Raw genomic sequence first — 20,577 nt, 5'->3', positions numbered from 1 at the left:
CACTTACCAGCTTCACATCAGAAATGAGCAACCAATCAAATAATACTCATCAAGCTGTCATTTTGCAATGTAGGTTTGAAATTGATTTGTTAAACTGTCTTGTTCTAGGTAACAGGTGTAATGTAGCATGTAATACAGTTTGGTGCAAGAACTGTCTTAAGATGAAGTTAGATGACGATATGTCCATCATTCCCTTTTCTCTGTTACATTCCCTGCATGCTGAAGGTACTTTATACTGTGCTAAAAATACTGATCACAGATCCCTCAGAGGAATGCGCTACCAATAATCAAGGTACAGCAACTAACAACCCTTGAGCGCTGTTCTATTTTGGTTCTTCTGTCTGTTTCATGAAAAATGCCTACAGAGCTGTAGATGTGCCCCACTGTAGAGACCTATGACCATTATCAGATGGTGGGTTCAAGTAACCTTCTCCCTGTAGAACTTAATGATATTTGACGTTCCGCTGTCTGCAGATATATATCGTTAGGAAGTGGATAGAGAAGCCGATTGTATAATTCAGGGAAATAGTCTTGATTATTCAGAACTACATTATATGGAATAAGAGTCAAGCTTTTCTCTTAAAGGGGCAGTATGGCGAAAAATTGTAAAAACTGAAAATATGTGCAAACTGTAACGATTGTGGAATTCTCTCCGTGATCAGCGCACAAGACGTGCGCTGACACTGCGGAAATCCTCCACAAGCGTATAATTTGAGGGAACCCAGCAAAAGGTGCAATGCACCTGTAGAGGGAAATTCCTGTCGACAGGTGGAGCTGTGGCTTGCAGAGGAACAGCTCCTCTGCCCTGCCACAGACGCCAGACAGGAATTGTACGAAGGGAAGAAACGCAGGGCAAGATAGCCCTGAAAGAGAGAGATCAAAGCGACAGAGGGTATGTGTGTCCACCAAACTAGTCGCCACCTTGCGACGATGGTGTTCAACCGTGAAGATAAAGTGAGAAGGCAATCGCCAGGGATGGCGATTGCTAACAGCGACACAAGACCGAATAAGCACAGATGAGGAATGTATGTATGTCCTCCAACCTAGCCGCCAACCTGCGACGGTGGACACACAACAGAAGAAACCAAGTGAGAACGCAATCGCAAGAGAAGCGATTGCGGAAGAGAATGAGCACAGGGACAGAATGTATGTATGTGCCTCAATCTAGTCGCCAACCCGCGACGGTGCACATACAACAGCAGATATGAAGTAGGAACGCAATCGCGAGAGAGGCGATTGCCAGAGGTGACACAAGGCTACAGCAAGGCAGAGCACGAGAATAGCAAAGGCACAGCAAATCATACAATGAGAAGATAAGGAAAATAACAAACGCTAACTAAACGCGAACACCGCACTCATTCGCAACAGTGCACGCGTTTATGCGCGGTCTCCGCGTGTTAAGCACAACAGAGACAAGCACGCCTAACTAACCACCGACAGACAAACATGAAACAGAGGACGCGAGCGCTTGCTTAACAGTTACCTCACTGAGCCTCCAGCAAGTGTTCGTAGCAGACAAGACAGACACACGAAAACCGGAATAAGTGAGAGATAGGATCCACAGCACTAGCGCAAGAGGCTAGTGCGATCCAGGAAGACAGAACAGATGAGATAGCTGGTAGCAACCGCTGCTCCAGCTATACTCCAAGAACAAAGATCAGAACGACTTCCTGTTGACCACCGCTGGGACAGGACAATCGCAACAGACAAACAAAACAGATATGCAATCCTAACTGCACTAGGGAATCTGCCTAGTGCAGTCCCAGGAATTACTCTTAGGCAATCTTCAAACAATGAGCAAGGCTGACACTCCAGGAGTAGTTTCACAGGACTAACCCTTATGACCAGCCCAAGTCTGTGATATCACATGGTATTTATAGTACAAGCCTACAAAGGATGTGGCTAGGCAATCTGCATGACAAACGTATGCAAATTCCTCAGCAGCAAGCTGCAAAACTGACAAAAGGTCTCTCTTCCAGAGACCTGCAGAATGCAGACCTGAACAGTGGTCAAAAAACTGCCTGCCTGCGCAGGCAGCCGAGCGGATCCTCACACAAACATAGACAAATAAGTACGTTTTTTTCCAGAGTAAAATGAGCCATAAATTACTTTTCTCCTATGTTGCTGTCACTTACAGTAGGTAGTAGAAATCTGACAGAAGTGAAAGGTTTTGGACTAGCCCATCGCTTCATGGGGGATTCTCAGGGATTTATTTATTTTCAAAAGCACTTAGTAAATGGCAGTTGCTCTGTCCAACTGCCAAATCTGTGTAGCAAGCAGGGAAGCTGGCCAGCATCATTGTTTAAATCCTTTTTAGGGAATATATTTATAAAGAATAAAAGTCTTGCTGAGAATCCCCTATGCAGAGTATTTTCCGCTGCATGGGGAGGGGGGGGGGGGGGGGGGGGTATGGCTTGTGTTTTTTTGCATGGCAAGCACATGTATCTTGCATCAGGGACAGGCAATAAACTCCTGTTCTGGATATAGCGGTCTTTTCTGTAGTTAGTTGTTTTTTTGTTTGCTATGTTTGGGGTTGGCAGATGGCTGAACAAGCGCTGCTAACTAAGAAGTAAAACTCAATACTAAGAAAAAAAAATTGTGGGCTAATAGCTGCTCTCCATTTTCTTTTGTAGATTCCATAAATTATGCAAATGTTCTGCAGGAGGCCAAGGTGCCATTAGTCCCCTTTAGCAAATGCAGCAGCCCAGAAGTGTACGGCTATGAGCTGAGCGACAACATGATTTGTGCTGGATATTTTGATTGCAGCATAGATGCCTGTCAGGTGAGTTCTGGTTATCTATGCAAGTACTGCGCTACATTTTATGAAGGTCGCTTTGCTTCAGCAGATATCAGATTCATTGCCTAATAAGAGAAAAGCAGAAATGGAAAGTGCAGTAACCTACAGCAATCAAGCTTCGGTACTGGAGACAGACAAAGCATAAACAGTAAACCACCGTGTTTCAGGCTTTTAATCACGCAGAAACAAATTAAGAGCATCAAACCACATCTAAAAAGATATTACCTCTCATCCAGCCAGCGGCTAATCAACCCAGTCTGCTTATTGATGACTGAATAACAACCTCCCCAAGTTAGATGGTTTCCTTAGTGTGATAGCTTGTGTAACATACCATACCTCAATCAATGTTCAAGGAAGCCGCTCAGTTTATAAAAATTCTCTTTGCCCCAAATGCCACTGCTATAAAAAAAATATCCAGCATCACTGGCCTAGGATCAGGGCCGGATTTGTACTTTCCAGCGGCCAAGGCCTGCTCTTATCCCCCCAAGTCCTACCGCCCTTCTACTTTTTCAGCGCCCAAAGCCATGGCCTTTGTAGCCTTTCCAGAAATCCAGCCCCACCCAGGATCCACGAGGAAACCTTGATAAATTAGGTTAGGTTCTCCTGTCAGGGCTGGTGCACACCAAGCGTTTTTGGTAGCATTTTCAAAACCGCTGGCGCCTGTGAAAACGCTTGGCTAGTGTATCTCAATGGGATGGTGCACACCAGCGGTTTGAGGTTTTTAGCAAACCGCAAATGTGGCTCCTGCAGCATTTTTGCGGTTTGCAGATGCCTTTCTGCCTCAATGTAAAGTATAGGAAAGTGGAAAACCGCTCTGAAAAACTAGATCAAAAGCGAGATCAGAGCGGTTTTCCAATCGTTTTTGTTACAGTAGCTGTTCAGTAAAAGCTTCACTGTAACAATATATGAAATCTGCTACACAAAAACGCTCCAAAAAACGCTAGGCATGTTTAGAAAATCTCTCATTCTTAGAATCGCTCTGAAATCTTCTTCAAAAACCTCTAGCATTTTGCGGATCTGCTAGAGGTTTTTGGTGTGCACTGGCCCTTAGTTTGGTTTGTCAACAGCTACAGCTATAGACCTTTTATAGGAAGTTGCAAAGGATTTTATTTGGTTTGTCAGAATTCTTGTTGTTTGCTTATACAGGAAAAGCTGCCTGTCTTTTAGTTCATTATAAGTTTGAGTATGCTATGCAAAATTTTTACTGTAAATTGTGAAGTTGGGGTACTTCTTTAAAGAGAACCCAAGGTGGCTTCCTAAGAATGAAATCCGCACACAGAGCCTGGGTCTGCCTATACTGCCCAGCCTCTGTTGCTATCTCAATCCCCCCTAAGTTCCCCCTGCCCTCTGCTATGCACCATAAATCACAGCCGCGCTGTCGACACGCAGCGTGCCACAGCAGGCTGTGTTTACCTCTGTAGTGTCACTCTACGTGCTCCCCCACCTCCTACATAGCTCCGGTCCCCGCCCGCGTCCCTTCCCTCCCCGCTGATTGGAGGGAAGGGACGCGGGCGGGGACCTTAGGAAGCGACCTCGGGTTCTCTTTAAAATGTTCCTATGAGACTTACCATTACGGTATATGGAAGCCTTGTAATTCCTTGTAATTCCAGACAGTGAATCTTTCATTGCTTTAATTACACAAGCTAGAGCATTTTGCTTATATTACAAGCATCTCAGGATGCAAAAGTTATTGTGAAGAGACTAAGAAAGAAGCTCAAAAATCACATTACTGCAGCAAGCATATATGCGGTGTTATATTACATATGGTATATATGATTGATAATCAATATAAATAATTAAGTAACAATTTTAGTACACACACACACACACACACACACACACACACACACACACACACACACACACACACACACACACACACACACACACACACACACACACACACACACACACACACACACACACACACACACACACACACACACACACATATACACACACACACACATATACCTTCTAATGCTGTATTCTGAAAGGGCCCGTTTCCACAGCGGTGGCACTTCCTGGTGTGCGGATACACAGACGAATCCCATCAGCCGTGCCACGGCTATGGGATTCGTACCGAAACGGATGGCTTGTGCTAGCGAATAGCGATTTGGCCGGCGGTGCCATTGTTTCCTATGGCAGAGATTCCCCGCATGATTTGCCTGCGGAGAAACTGCGGATTCAGTGCGGAAACCGCGCTAGTGCAACGGGCCCTCAGTAAAAGCTTGAAACACATGAATACAGATTGTTGATATTTTGTTAGAACAACAATGATATATTGTATTTCTTGTGAAAGTGCAGACATTTAAAGACACCATGGGCCATATCCTATTGTAGGTGATAAGTAGCTTGCAGATGTGAGCTACTTATCAGCTTGCCATCATGCGAGGATTACCGGCAAATCCTATTGCCAGTTTCACTCGAGCGATAGCCAATCATAAGGGAGCATTACTCGGGCGATGGGGAGCAAGGTTCTGCGCTGTCCTTCAGCACCACGGCACTGCTGCCTCGCTCCCCCAGAGATGCGCGTACAACCACCGAACTTCCGTTACGACTGCATCTGGGGGTCTCTTTTAATAAGTAGACCCCTAGAGCTCCCCGTCTGTCCGCCCGTCATTGCCCGAAGCCCCCCGAAGCTGAGGCAGGCACCCCTGATCAATTTACCTGCACGCTGCATCTTTATACTTTATACTCTGTATTGTAAATAGCAGATCACGTAACCAATTCAATTACAAACAGCTGGCTGCTAGCGTGCAATATGCTGGCGCTTCCTGATGTCACGTCATGTGACGTCCTGTTTCCATGGAGACAACGCGGGACTTCCGTGAGCGGAGGTGAGTTTCAAAATCCTCCGCTGCCCACTCGCTATTTTACAGGGAGGGAACGGGGAAGGAGGGGAATCTGGCTGCCTGTTGGCGGGCTGGTGTGACAGCTCCCGCGGGCCGTAGTTTGCCCAGCGCTGACCTAGGCTGTAGATGATGTAGATCTGGGAATCCTATTGAGATCCATGTAAACTTGTCTAGACTCTGGGAGTCTGAAGTCTGTTAATATTAGTGTTTGCTTTATTTTTCGCAGGGTGACTCCGGAGGTCCGCTGGAATGTGAGAAGGAAGGTTCCAGCTACTTGTATGGAATAGTGAGCTGGGGAGATGGGTGTGGCCAACAGAACAAGCCTGGAGTCTACACCAAAGTATCTAACTACGTGTCGTGGATCAATAACAAGATTATGCCCAAAAAAGCCGAGGGAAAGTGATAACAATCGTACTAGTCAATACTTACAGCCTTATTTTATATTTTAAAAGAAAGATATGAAAGTGGAACAAAACTAAAAAAAAAAAAGTGCAGCCCCCTCTTCCATGTGTTTCATCCATGTACAGCAGCCCTCTCCCATTCCATGTGCTGCCCCCTCTTCCATGCGTATCATCCATGTACAGCAGCCCCTTTCTTTCATGGACAGCTCCCTTGAGCATCAGTTTCCCTTTTTCATGTATTGCTCCCTGATTTTCACTCTCCTCTTACATATGTAGCAACCAGTCTTTCATGTCCAGGTGCCCCTTGGGCTGCAGCTGCCCAAGGCCCGGGCCTTCCTGCCTTTCCAGAAATCCGGCCCTGTTTGTTTGGTATTGAAATCAATAGGCTGCCATAAGATTCTTGTGGGGGAAAAAATGGATGGCATGCATGCTATGGCTAGAGGCATTTAGATACCTTCTCACATAACAGTAAGTGCCTTTGTGCGTCTTGCAGATGGACATTGGCTTAAGTGGAAACCGGCCCTTAAAAAAGCGTGAAAAAGGCAATGCATTAAAAAACAAAACAGAAAATGCATGCAATCTACCTGCAATTTTGTTTGCATTTGTGATTCTGAGAGCCTGTGTAGTCCCAGCATGCAACACAATCCTTGCCTTGGTGGGATGCCTCGGGTAGGGGGGAGTGGCTTTAGCCTGCAATTAGTTAAATGAATGTTTATACTTAAATCAGAATTTTATATTAACTCATTAGCAGCTTCAATAGAGTTATCTCGGTTGACATAAACACACTGCGTTTAACCTCAGTCGGCAGAACTCGCTGTGCTGTAAATTCTTGGAATGCTTTGATCTCTCTCTACTTGCAGAAAACATGGAAACTGAAAGTAGAAGTCACCTGTTATTGGCTCACACTCCCCCCTAGTGACAAGTGGCCATAAATACACATTGCAGCAGTACTAATTAGAAGATGGAAAATTTAACAAAAAAGAAATAAAAAATGTGTTATAATAAAATGGCTTGGAGCACTTGCAAACCTCTAAATAAATTGGCTGCTAAAGGGTTAAAATGTAATGTTAAATATTGTTCAAGCATGATCAGTTTTTAGTTTGGTTCCGCTTTAAGTGAAACATTGAATGCAGAAATTGCATAGAAGAGTGAGGCTATGATGGAGTCATCACTGCAGTTCCCTGTTTTGTTTCAATCCTGTGATCTGTCACCAAATTACACTAATGATATTTCATGACAGTTGCCAAAAGAAAATGTTTTTGAAACTAATCTACTAAAATGAACTGAGCATTAACCCTAATTTGGGTTAACCATTGGCTTTCTTAAGGCTGTTTATTAAAAATAGACTTTTATATGAGTCTTTCACGTCTGTCATATTTTTCTGCAATAACAGATTTCTCCAGTAGGTGGTACTGGAAGTGAACTATAAAATGATGGCACGCTGTGCAAGGAAAACCTGGGAGCTTATAGTGAAACTGAAGTGAAAATAAACGTATGAAATAATTAATTCTATGGATCATAAATATAACACTAGTAGCATGGAAATGGGTCTCATACTTTTATTGCTTTTACTGATGGCTAACACGGTACAATACCCTACTTTTATTTTCAGTTAAGTCGCTTATTTTTAACCACTTCAGCCTACAGTGTGGTTTCACCTTATGCATCCAAGCAACATTCACCTCCCATTCATTTGCCCATAACTTTATCACTACTTATCACACTGAAATGATCTATATCTTGTTTTTTCCACCACCATTAGGCTGCTTTCCCACCAGGACATTGCGTTAGGGGACGTTATGGTTGCATAACGTGCCCCTAACGCAATGCCTGGTGGTGTTGGATGTGGACGCCAGAGTGAGCTGCGTTGTGCAGCTCACTCTGGCGTCCGTGATGCCGTGATGCGTACTTTGTGATGCATGCGGCATCACGTGGTCCCGCCAGCCAATCGCCGCACAAAACGGCCTCTCCAGGAAGTAAACATTGCACGTCACAAAGTGCAGTGAATATTAATTAGCCATGTGCCTGGCCGCTCTCCCCTCCTCCCCAACATTACAGAGCATGTGCAAGCAGTCTAACGCGGTGTACATTTTGGGTGGTACATTTTGCCAAGAATTATTTTATTCTAAATCCATTTAACAGGAAGATTAAGAAAGAAATGGAAAAACATGTATTATTTCTCAGATTTTGGCCATTATAGTTTGAAATTAATACATGCTACCATAATTAAAACTCATGTATTTTTTTTGCCCATTTGTCCCGGTTATTATACTGTTTAAATGATGTCCCTATTGCAATGTATGGCGACAATATTTTATTTGGAAATAAAGGTGCATTTTTTTTTGCAGTTTTGCGTCCATCACTTATTACAAGCCCATAATTTAAAAAATAACCGTAATATACTTTACTACATACATATCAGGAAATTTTTCTTTCTAGATGTAATTTTACTATTTGGCCACAAGATGCCCTCAGAGCTTACTTCTGAAAGGGTAGTATTACTACGAAAGCGGAAGTAAATCGTGGCCGGGACAGAAGGGGATTTATGAAAGATGGAGCCGTCTCGCTGACGGTGACGATTTTTCATACGTAGACTTAGATCAATTCCCATTCATTGATCTCCGGGCTAACAGAAGGGATCGGGAGCGCATAATCGCGCACCCAGTGCAGCGGAAGCACGGCAGCCTATCTGGACGGATATATCTGTCCAGACAGACCTAAGTGGTTAAGGAGGATCTGCAAAAATGAAAAAAAAAACATGGGGGATACTTACTTCGGGAGGGGTGAAACTTCTGGATCCTAATAAGGCTTCCTCCATCCTTCTCTGTCCCTCGGCTCCAGCGCTGGCAGCCCCGAACACTGGAGAGGTAAATATTTACCTACTGCGATCCAGCACAGGCGCAGTAGCAGCTTTCCAATTGGGCACGGGTGGAAACAGCTGAGCCCGATCTGGTTTGCTTTACTACGCAGGTGCAGACAACTCAGACCTGCGCAGTACAGCGGACCTGACTGGGCTCGGCTTTTTCCACCTGAGACCAATGTAAAAGCTGCTACTGCGCCTACCCTGGAGCCAGGGAATGTAAATATTGTAGGCGCTACAGCGCCTGCTCCACAGCCGACAGGTTTCGGGGTAGCCAAAGCTGGAATTGAGTGGTAGAGGAGGATGGGGGAAGGTCCTCATTAAGATCCAGGGGCTAACCCCTCCCAAGGTAAGTATCCCACAGAGGGGGTTATTTTTCTTACAGATCCTCTTTAAAGAGACTCTGTAACATCAAAAACATCCCCTGGGGGGTACTCACCTCGGGTGGGGGAAGCCTCGGGATCCTAATGAGGCTTCCCACGCCGTCCTCTGTCCCACGGGGGTCTCGCTGCAGCCCTCCGAACAGCCGGCGACAGACCCGACTGTAAATTCAATATTTACCTTTGCTGGCTCCAGCGGGGGCGCTGTGGCTGCTTTCGGCTCCGAAGTAGACGGAAATACCCAATCTCAGTCGGGTCCGCTCTACTGCGCAGGCGCCAGGAACTTGCGCCTGCGCAGTAGAGCAGACCCGACGGCGATCGGGTATTTCCGCCTACTTCGGAGCTGACAGCCACCAGAGCGCCTGCGCAGGAGCCGGGAAGGTAAATAATGACGTCATCTTGTACGGAGGGCCGCAGCGAGACCCCTGAGGGACGGAGGATGGCGTGGGAAGCCTCATTAGGATCCTGAGGCTTCCCCCACCCGAGGTGAGTACCCCCCAGGGGACGTTTTGAGGTTACAGATTCTCTTTAAGTTTGCATCAGACTGTCACAGTTGCTGTTTAGAATACGCATTCCCTTGTTAATCTGAAAAAAAGGGAAGGAATGATGACCCTTTCAGCTTTGTTGCACTTAAAGAGAGTCTGAAGCGAGAATAAATCTCGCTTTAGACCTCATAGATAGCAGGGGCATGTGTGACCCTGCTAAAACGCCGCTATCCTGCGGCTTAACGGGGGTCCCTTCACCCCCAAATCCCCCTCGGTGCAGCGGGGGAGCGCTACCGCATTGGGGCAGGGCTAACCGCCGCAGCCCTGCCCCACTCGCATCTGTCAGCGCGTATCTCCGCCTCACCCCCGCCCCTCTCAGTCTTCCTTCACTGAGAGGGGCGGGGGAGAGGCGGCGATGCGCCGCTGATAGACGCGCTGTAAGGCAGGGTGCCTTCAGCAGCAGCAAAATCTACGACCAATTTGGTCGTTGATTTTGCGGGGGGGGGGGGGGGGTTGAGGGTGAAGGGACCCCAGTTTAGCAGCGGGATAGCGGCGTTTTAGCAGGGGCACACGTGCCCCTGCTAACTATGAGCTCAGAAGCGAGAATTATTCTCGTCTCTTCAGTGTCTCTTTAAACCTCATTAGAAGCCTTCTGCTTTTCAGGTCCTTAAAAAAATGTTCTTGTAAAAAAGGTGAAAAATAGATCAGGTCAGAAAATATTTGTAAATTTCTTCCATTAAACTTGGACATGCTTTTAGCTTCTTGACATTGGTCTGCATAAAACCAATACGTCTTACCAGAGATGGATTAAGATGTAACGAGGTCCTACGCAAGGAAGTAGATTTGGGGCCCCCTTGTGGTCCTTTTGGTAAGCTGATGTGGAGAGAAGTTGGAAGGTGGGACCCTTGACACCTACTGGGCCCCAAACATCTGCCTAGATTGCCTGGTGGATGATCCAGCTCTGTGTCTTACTAGTATGTGCCATTTTTTTTAGAAACTTTATATAGAAATATACACTGTATGCATGAGAATAGCATGTCTCACAGAGGAACAGAATGTATGACTTGTGCTGCTTTTCTTAAAGAGAACCCGAGGCGTTTTTTTTAAATCTTAAGAGGACACAGAGGCATGTTCTGTGCACAATCACATGCCTCTGTGTCTCTCTAGCAGCCGCTAGTCCGCTACTTCCTGGGTCGCGGTTTTGCTTCCGATTGGAGGAAGCTTACAGAGGCGGGGAGAGAAGGGGACATAGGCAGGAGGAGCCGATGATGATTGACAAGCTTCAATTATACAGAAGGCTATCGAAAAACAGAGATGAGCAGAAACTACGCCAGTGCGAATTTATACATCGTAGTTCGCATCTACGCATCATAGTTCATAGGTGAAGTTTCAAAACTATGCTTACAAGTTTACACGTAGCGAAGTACCGCTACGCGTAGCTTACGCCCACTATGCGTAGTTAACATGTGTATTGCGTACTGAACTACAAATGCATTACTCGCATCTAATTTTCCGCGTGCGATTGTATGCTTACAAATTTATGCATCGGAAAGGGGAATGTACGCATAGAAGAGGTCCCGGTATAAGAATTGCAAGAGAAATTAATGCGTAAAATTTTCTGCATACGGGCACAAGCATCCGCATACACTACGATTTGCACTACGCGTAATTGCGTATTTTAACGCGTAGTCTACGAAATGCATATGAAGCAAATATTTGATTTCGAAGCCATAGTTTGGCGAAGCGTAATTGCGTAAAACTACGCGTAGTTCCAACGTACCGAAGTTGGTTGATTACGACCATTTCTGTCGATAAGCAAATGTCGCTAGCCTGGCAATGTTTTGTTCTCTTTAAAGGCTTGTTCACACTAGGGGAGTTTACAGCCTTTTTTCAAGCGCAGGCGATTTTTCGCCCACAAAAAAACTTGTGCAATGATTGTCTATGAGATGGTTTATATCAACGTGTTTCGTAGCGCAAAGCGGTGCCTGTACCACTTTTGGGGCAATTTTGCTCTAATGGAAGGTATAGGAAGGGCGCTAAACGCTCACAAAATCACTTTGTGTGACGATTGCGTTTGTGATTTTAAGAATAAATACATTGTATTTATTATTTTCCGGGTCAAAAAGTTCACTTCCTGACTTGCATCAGGGAGTGAATAAAATAATTGCTCTGCAAGAGTGCTTTAGAAAAGCGCAGTGCGCAGACAATTAAAAAAATTGCGCACAAAATCGCAAAATGCTTGCGTATGCGATTTCAATTTTAGATTCGAACAGAACTTCAAGGAAGATGCTGACCTCGCACTGACGTCATCTGGAGTGTTCTGTGGAGGCATATAGCTAGTTTGGTATGGAAATGCATGCTTTTGAAGTTGGAGAAAATAGAGTTGGGACTTTTTGCAAAGCGCATACAACCCATTGAAGTGAGCACCCATCAATAAAAATGAATCCTTTTACTTTTCTGGCAACACTAATCTGATTTTTTTTGAAGAACAAATGAAAGTGAATCTCCAGACTAAAAACCTACTCAGCAGCACTGGGAACGGGAAAAGAGGGCGCAGGCAGCTAGAGGACAAAAAGGGCACCGCCATTCACTCCCATAATAAATAACGTTTAATGGGCGCCGAGCAGGAAAAAAGGGCGCCGGAGATAAATAGCGTTTTACAAACGGCGCCCGGAGCTATTTAATGTTTTATAACTGTGCTTGCGATGATTTACGTTTAGAAAATGCACCCGTGACAAATAACGTTTATAAAAATAATAAACATATTTATCCTATTTAACTAAAACATTATTTAAAGAGAACCCGAGGTGGGATTTAATTATGTTACTGGGGCACAGAGGCTGGTTGTGCACACTAAGACCAGCCTCCGTTGCCCCATTGTGTGCCTCCATGTCCCCCTGCACGCCGCTATACCCCCCGCAGTGCTGGCGACACGCAATGTTTACCTAAGCGCTGTCGGTCAGCGCCGCTCCCCCGCCTCCTCCGCATCGGCGCTACCCGCCTGTGTCCCTTCCCTCCTGCTGATAGGAGGGAAGTGACGCGGGCGGGTAGCGCCGATGCAGGGGAGCGGCGCTGACTGACAGCGCATAGGTAAACATTGTAAACATTGTGCTGGCGAGGCGCTGCGTGTCGCCAGCACTGCGGGGGGTATAGCGGCGCACAGGGGGGACATGGAGGCACACCATGGGGCAACAGAGGCTGGTCTTAGTGTGCACAACCAGCCTCTGTGCCCCAGTAACATAATTAAATCCCACCTCGGGTTCTCTTTAAAGTTTTATCCCTTACTGTTTGTAAAACATTATTATTCACAAAATAAAGCAATCAGTACAGAACGTAAATTGCAATATATTTTTTACAGTCACTGTTTGTAAAACATTAATATCCACATAATAAAGCGAACACTAAAGGGGGTGGTTAGGGTTAAGGTCCGTACACACGCCGGACTGCAGGAAACGACGGGTCCGTCGTCACCTCCCGCTGGGCGGGCGTTCCAGCGACAGTCCGGCGTGTGTACAGTCTGTCTGCAGACTGATATGGCTGTTTCTGCTGAGCGATCTGCCCGGCGGATCGCTCAGAAACAGCCTTATCAGTCCGCCGACAGACTGTACACAAGCCGGACTGTCTGCTGAAAACACGCCCAGCAGGAGGTGACGAGTGACGACGGACCCGTCGTTGCCTGCAGTCCGGCGTGTGTACGGACCTTTACGCACCACCAGGGGGGTCTTAGGTTTAGGCACCACCAGGGGGGTCTTAGGTTTAGGCACCACCAGGGGGGGTCTTAGGTTTAGGCACCACCAGGGGGGGGGGTCTAGGGGTTAGGGATAGGTGCTGGGAGGGTTCTGTAGGGTTAGGTATAGTTTTAGCAACATTTTAGTAATACTTACTAATGTTTTACAGCACTTATTACGAACATAGTTATATTTATATCATCAATATAAACAATATTTTCAGATTTTATTATAAGAAGAAACCATAAATGAAGGTTAATCACAATAATATACAATTATAACGATTAAACATATATTATCGTTTTTTAAATAAATGTTATTTTAAGTTTCACTTTTGAAACAGAGAAGATTAACGTTTTCACTATTGCTGATTTCATACACATTATTTAATGATTTATAGATTTGTAAAACATTATTTGTACACTAAATACAAAACAATATCATCGTTTACACCCCGCGCCCTTTTTTCCTGACGCCCTTTTTGTACGTACGCCTGAAAAGGCTTGGTGTTTCTTTAACAGTTTCACAGCATCAGAACTTTGTTTTTCTTACCCAAGCCTCATTTTTAGCTGCACAGAAGAAATCTGTCCGGGCATTTTTCCCCCGATGCTGTGCAAAACATGATGGGATTTCTGACGTTGTTGTTCTCCTTCTGCTGTTTTGGCGCAAATTTGTTTTTTTTACATTTTGAATTTGAAATTTGAAGCCTAGCATGCGCAGCTGGGAGGGGTGATCAGGACGCAGGACAGTTGGAACTGTGTGTCATGCTCCCTGTCACCTCCTTTCATACAAAAAGATGGCTGCCCCATGAAAAGATGGCTGCCCCCATGAAATCACAAACATTTGCCTGTACTTTTAAAACAGTGTGGGTAATAGATTATATTACCTATCTATTTTAATTAACATAACTAATGTAACTTAATGACAGTATGTTTTGTTTAGACTGAAGTTTCCCTTTAAACTAATTTCTATCTTACAGTTACACAGTTACAGAGACGCCCATGCGGACGCACATGCTCAGATCCCCCCTCCTCCCCACCATCCGCCTGGGGTAGATGCATTACCACCATAGGCAATATGAGGAATGCATCTACCTGTCTGCGTCTGGTATTATCACTGACTGCACAGAAGTGCAGCCGCTTACCATGAAATCCGTTGCAGGCTGAGGGGGGGGGGGGGGGGGGCTTTTTAGATACTCTTCAGGCCTACCAGTCCTCCACAAAATTCTGTTCTTCTGGATGCACACCCGGCTGTGTACAAGTGCATTTATATTGGGTATGCATGTGTGAGGTCGGCATATGCCCAGTGTAACCCCCAAAAGAAGGTTACAAAATAAAATTGCAGTTTTGCCTTCTGTAAAATGGCCACAAGATGGCAGCACTGAGGTTTTAAGCCTGTGGAACTAAAAGGTCGCAGACTGTTGCCAGCAATCCAATATGCAAATTAGGGCAATTTGCTGGAACTTTCCAGAAGCCCCGCGGTCAGTCAGAGAGTTACTGTGCAGGCTCAGGGGGCGGAGAGAACAGGGTGTAGCCAGAGGGAAACAGGCTGAGACTGAGAGAGCGCGCTAGAGAGTGAGAGAAGGACTTGTGCCAGGAGCTGGTGGTGAGGAGCGGGAAGGAGGTGACACAGAGAGGCTGTAGCAGTCGCCCAGACAGCAAGAGAGGACCCGGCGGCCATAGAGTGACCAGCGCAGAACAGTAAGGATAGCGGCAGCAGGTTGGACAGTGACCGGAGGCTTGAGGAGGCAGACCCTGCCAACACCTGAGCCATACCAGAGGCCACAGACAGATGAGTACAGGCCTGCTGGCCAACCTCAAGCCACATAGTGTGTTTTAAAGTGGTGTGTTACTAGAGACTGTTAGTGTGAGAGAGCCTTCCACACACAGCGACATTGTGCTAAGAGAAGCTACTGCTGATGGTAAGAAATACATTGCATGTTCAGGCCTAGCTGCTGCTTATAGATATTTGTGAGCCTCCCTAGAGTACCCGCATAGCTGATTCAGCCCCCGCCTGCATTAGGGTCTGGTGTATCAAGAGACATTGTTCCTGTCAAGTCCGTTTCAAGTCAGGAGTTAAGTTACAAGTTCTTCAGTTGATGTGTTCTGCAGAATTAACACGAGTTTGATATTTAAAGTGAACCTGTCAGCATTACATTGGAAAAGTGGAGGAGGAGTCACATTGCATCTTATGATATTAAAGTGTGCTGCAGGAGCAACCAGGTGATACCTGATCAAGCTATGGAGTTAACGTACTTGGATTACAAGTTTTGCATCAACTCTAATTCAGAGTTCATTCAGCTTTAACATCAAAGTGCACTTAGACAAAGTTCTATTGTAGTGGGAAGGTGTTGATGGTATAGAGGGGTGCATCGGTCACTTTATATTTTATTATGCTTATCTTTATAAGTAGAACAAAGTGCTCTTGCTCGGAGGAAAACTACAACCTTAATTGCGCATGCCCTGTACGGATGCGTTCATACACGGCGGGAGAGTGGCCATGAGAAACATATTTGACACGCTTTTGTGCATATGTTAAGAAGGACCTGGAGCTGAAGGGTAGGCTGAAGGAGGTTCTGTGAAACCTCTGGTCTTCTCAGATTGGTAACCAATCAAATTACAGCTTACTGAAGCTTAAAGTTGAAATAGGGTTGGTTGCTATGGGTTACTGGCTTTCTTTTAGCACTTTGTACTGTCTTACTGAACAAACCTGTATATGAGTAACTTCTCATTTTCTTTCAGCGGGTGGAGCTGACCACAGCAGCTGCTTGTCCTATTAGTGTCTGCAGCGTAAAGGAATTCTCCCAGACGGACAGACTGCGGGAGATTTCTGTCAGGGGGTACAGAGATTAATTGTGATATCCCACAGACATGAGGGGGAAATATGAGATTCTCAGGCTACATAAGAAATTATTGTCATACAGCAGGGAAAATCTGTCCCTGTTCATATTGTGTATCAGCTTATGTAGGTTGTGTTCAAATGGGACTGGGGTTTTCTGTCATGTATAGAATTATCATCACAAACACTGGTCCGCACGACAGCCGGAGGCCCCAGTCTCTCTCACTAGCTGGGGCCCCCAAACCACCATGCGATACCCAGACGGAAGTGTGGGCAAGCCCTGGACCTCTCACCTCCAGGGAACTCACCCCCACCACCTCTATACTGAATGACAACTGCAACAAACACAATTGCTAACTTCCAGCTAGAGCAATGTCCTGCCTCTATCTGGCCAGCAGACGCCAGTCAGCCAATCAGGTGTACTGTCATACACCCTTTGCCTGCTGTACCAAATCTAGCAAGAATTGTATAAATTAGCATTCAGGTGGGAGGCTTCGGTTGGATGCAATCATGGATTGCATCGTTTACAGGGACGCCCCGTGTAGGCACATCTCCCACACGGCCCCCTTCCTAACCACTCACCTGCCAACCGCATCCTGGAAGCTGCAAAAAAGAAATTTAAAATTTACAAACACTGGTTCGCACGACAGCCGGGGGCCCCAGGTCTATCTCACTAAGCTGGGGCCCCCAAACCACCATGCGATACCCAGAGGGAAGTGTGGGCAAGCCCTGGACCTCTCACCCCCAGGGAACTCACCCCCACCACCTCTATACTGAATGCCAACTGCAACATAGATAGAATTATCCCCTAACATGACCCTCCAGGGAAACAAACAGTTGGCTTCTGTTTTATTATCATGTTAGTGACTTAGCCCGTTTAAAAACGTGCTAGGTCTGTCACTAATACCGCCAGCTGCGCGCCCATCACGCATGTTGCGTGCGCACTCGCCGCGTGTGCCCGCCACACAAGCATTCCCGCCCATTCTGGCCCCGTCCTCCTCCAGCTCTCTGCAGTGTCTCTGCGTCTGTCCCTGCACATGCGCAGTGCAAAAAAGCACAGACACAGGGACGGACGCAGGGACATTAGGGTTTTATTACATATGATAGGACCACTGTGCACAATACACCTACATTGGGATGCAAAAGTTTGGGTAACCTTGTTAATCGTCATGATTTTCCTGTATAAATCATTGGTTGTTACAATAAAAATGTCAGTTAAATACTGTATATCATATAGGAGACGCACACAGTGATATTTGAGAAGTGAAATTAAGTTTATTGGATTTACAGAAAGTGTGCAATAATTGTTTAAATAAAATTAGGCAGGTGCATAAATTTGGGCACTTTTGTCATTTTATTGATTCCAAAACCTTTAGAACTAAGACGCACTGTGTGTGTCTCTTATTGATATAGTTAACTGACATTTTTTATCGTAACAACCAACTATTTATACAGGAAAATCATGACGATTTACATGGTTGCACAAACTTTCGCATCCCACTGTATTACTGTATTCTTTGTTTTGCCACAGAGCAGTCAATTTAAAGAAAATCTGAACTCTTGCATAAGACAGATGAAAAGCATAGAGAAATGCACCCTGTATGTATTCAGAAAGTTTAGCCCGTCACTAATCACCCCTGTAATTTGATCTCTCAGCTGTGTCATCTGGCTGCTCAGCAGAACAGCTAATTTGTAAACACAGGATGTTTACGGTGAATTCAAATGCAGGAAGTGACATCATCGGTCACGTCCAGCATTTAAAGTCCACCGTGCGGCTGCTATGCGGCGGTCTGGCTGGTTCCCATCTCCTGCTCACCGCTGATCTGATGTGTGTTAGCGGTGATGAAGAGCCGTTTTGGGAGCCGAACGAGCCGGCTCTTTGGGAACCGAGCGGCCGAGCCAGAAGAGCCGATGCTTAAAGAACGGGAATTCCCATCACTAGACTGAGACTCAGTCTAGTGATGGGAATTTGGCTCTTTAGAAAGCATCGGCTCTTCTGGCTCGGCCGCTCGGCTCCCTTTAAAGAGCCGCCTCGTTCGGCTTCCAAAACGGCTCTTCACTACCCGGACATTTCTAAAACCCGCCAGGACGCCCCGGACAGGTCGGAAAAAGTGGACCTGTCTGGGCAAAAGAAGACGCCTGGTCACCCTAAATGAAGGGATCCTCACATCAGTGGAGATCTTGGCAAGCGTATACAGCAGTTGGGAGTGATTGCTACCATCTCAGTGATTGCCAACAGCCAGGCAAGTCAACTCTACCAGTGACTCAGTGTGAAACAGATGGAGAGGCCAAGAGGACAAAACAGGTATTGTACTAGTGCTATACTACATGCCCTGCGCAAGGGTAATTCAAGGTTCCGAATCGCCAGACCCAAATAACTTCTCCCTTGGAGTTGATATGATATGAAGTTGGAATAGTATTTAACCACTTCAGGACCAAAGGCTTACACCCCCCCTAAGTGACCAGGCCATTTTTCACAATACAGGGCTGTGCAGCTTGGTCAGGGTGCTGCACAGCCCTACATCTCAGCACACAACTGAATCTTGCCTCCTTTTGTTTTCCTTAATAGGACACCCTGCTGGACGTCCCTGATTGCTGCTGCAATCTTTTTTTTCATTGAGAAAAGAGAGGCTTTTCCCTCCCTCTTTCCTCCCTCTCCCTCCCTCCCCCCTGTGCCATCCTAAATCGCCATAGGACGGTGATCGGCACTGTTCCCCGCCTCTCATAGACATCAGCCTATGAGAGGCCACACATTACGAGCCACTCTGAGGGACAGCTGAGTGTCCCTTGTACAGCGCTGCAGGAGATAGCGGCGCTGTACAAATGTAAACAAAGGGAAATTCTTTGTGAAATTAGAGTTCCAAGTCTGAATCATGACCAGGATACAGTGGGTTGCAAAAGTATTTGGCCCCCTTGAAGTTTTCCACATTTTGTCACATTACTGCCACAAACATGAATCAATTTTATTGGAATTCCATGTGAAAGACCAACACAAAGTGGTGTACACAAGTGAAACAAAAATCATACATGATACCAAACATTTTTTTTACAAATCAATAACTGCAAAGTTGAGTGTGCGTAATTATTCAGCCCCCTTTGGTCTGAGTGCAGTCAGTTGCCCATAGACATTGCCTGATGAGTGCTAATGACTAAATAGAGTGCACCTATGTGAAAAAAGAATGGTCTTAAGGTACCCAAGATCTAGTGATGTCAGGGATGCCCACTGGATAAAATCTGGATTAAAACCCAAATTAGTTTTATTTGGATTTCATCCAGGTAATTAAAGCACCTGAACGGGTGTACGAGAGGAGGTTAAACGTACCCAGCAGGCATCTTCTTTAACCCGTCCCACGGTACGTTCCAAGCCGTGTCACGTGACTACTACGCTTCCTCCATCAAGGAGGAAGTGTTTGTAATCACGTGACCGCGGCTTGGAACGCAGAGTGGGACGCGCCGTGGGACGGGTTAAAGAAGCCTGCTGGGTAAGTTTAACCCCCTCTTGCACACCCGTTCAGGTGCTTTCATTACCTGGATGAAATCTGAATCAAACTCATTCGGATTTCATCCAGATTTCATCCGGTGAGCATCCCTGTCTGTCTGATCAGAGAGAGATCTATTGGCTGCTCATACACCGAAGGCCAATTCCAGATCAAATTCAGCATGAATGCTGCCTCACCCCCCCCCCCCCACCCATTCCGCCAGCTGCTGTCCCCCCAAATCGTGATCACGAGTCAATTTGTAAGTGGGCGGAGTCGAATTCGTGATCACTCAAATTTGTGACTGGGGGTATCCGAGTACCACTGGTGACAAGACTAGGGACTCTGTAAAGCACTATGGATGCTAACAGTGCTATGCAAATGCACAATAATATTGATTGCTTTTTCTCTCTAAAGCACTGTGCACACGCTAGACTGCAGTGGTCAGAAAATGAGTCATCACTGACGGTTAGCGATGAGTGAGGGACGTCTGCAGACCTTTGAATACAGTAACAGCACAACGATGAACCTAAGAACAGATCACAAAAAAGAAGACCCGGAAGTGCAAATCCACAATCCATGAGTAGTTTGAATAAATTGAACCTTTGTCATTGTTTGATTTAAACAACTAACACCGATTATCGGCCAAACTGATCTGCCAGGACCGATTGTTCTACATGGACGATAATCACTGTCTTTTACAGTCCATGGGATGCTTTTTTAAACAATTCTCAGCCAACTCATCGTTTATCATTTG

The 20,577-nt window shown here is 45.8% G+C and overlaps 1 protein-coding gene across 1 annotated transcript in view; it reads left to right on the top strand.

Annotated features, from left to right (window-relative positions):
• HGFAC (HGF activator) overlaps nt 1-7,410 on the top strand; it is a 124,395-nt gene extending 116,985 nt beyond the window's left edge. Inside the window, exons 13-14 of the mRNA XM_068276228.1 lie at nt 2,634-2,782; nt 5,879-7,410. Coding sequence (XP_068132329.1) covers nt 2,634-2,782; nt 5,879-6,055 — 326 coding nt within the window. The 3' untranslated portion in view covers nt 6,056-7,410. The remainder of the gene's footprint in view (nt 1-2,633; nt 2,783-5,878) is intronic.
• The last annotated feature ends 13,167 nt before the right edge of the window (nt 7,411-20,577 follow it).

The sequence above is a fragment of the Hyperolius riggenbachi genome, chromosome 1, assembly GCF_040937935.1.
Source record: "Hyperolius riggenbachi isolate aHypRig1 chromosome 1, aHypRig1.pri, whole genome shotgun sequence".
NCBI lineage: Eukaryota > Metazoa > Chordata > Amphibia > Anura > Hyperoliidae > Hyperolius > Hyperolius riggenbachi.
The sequence above is the reverse complement of the archived record's forward strand: the minus strand, read 5'-3'. Positions and strand labels throughout refer to the sequence as shown.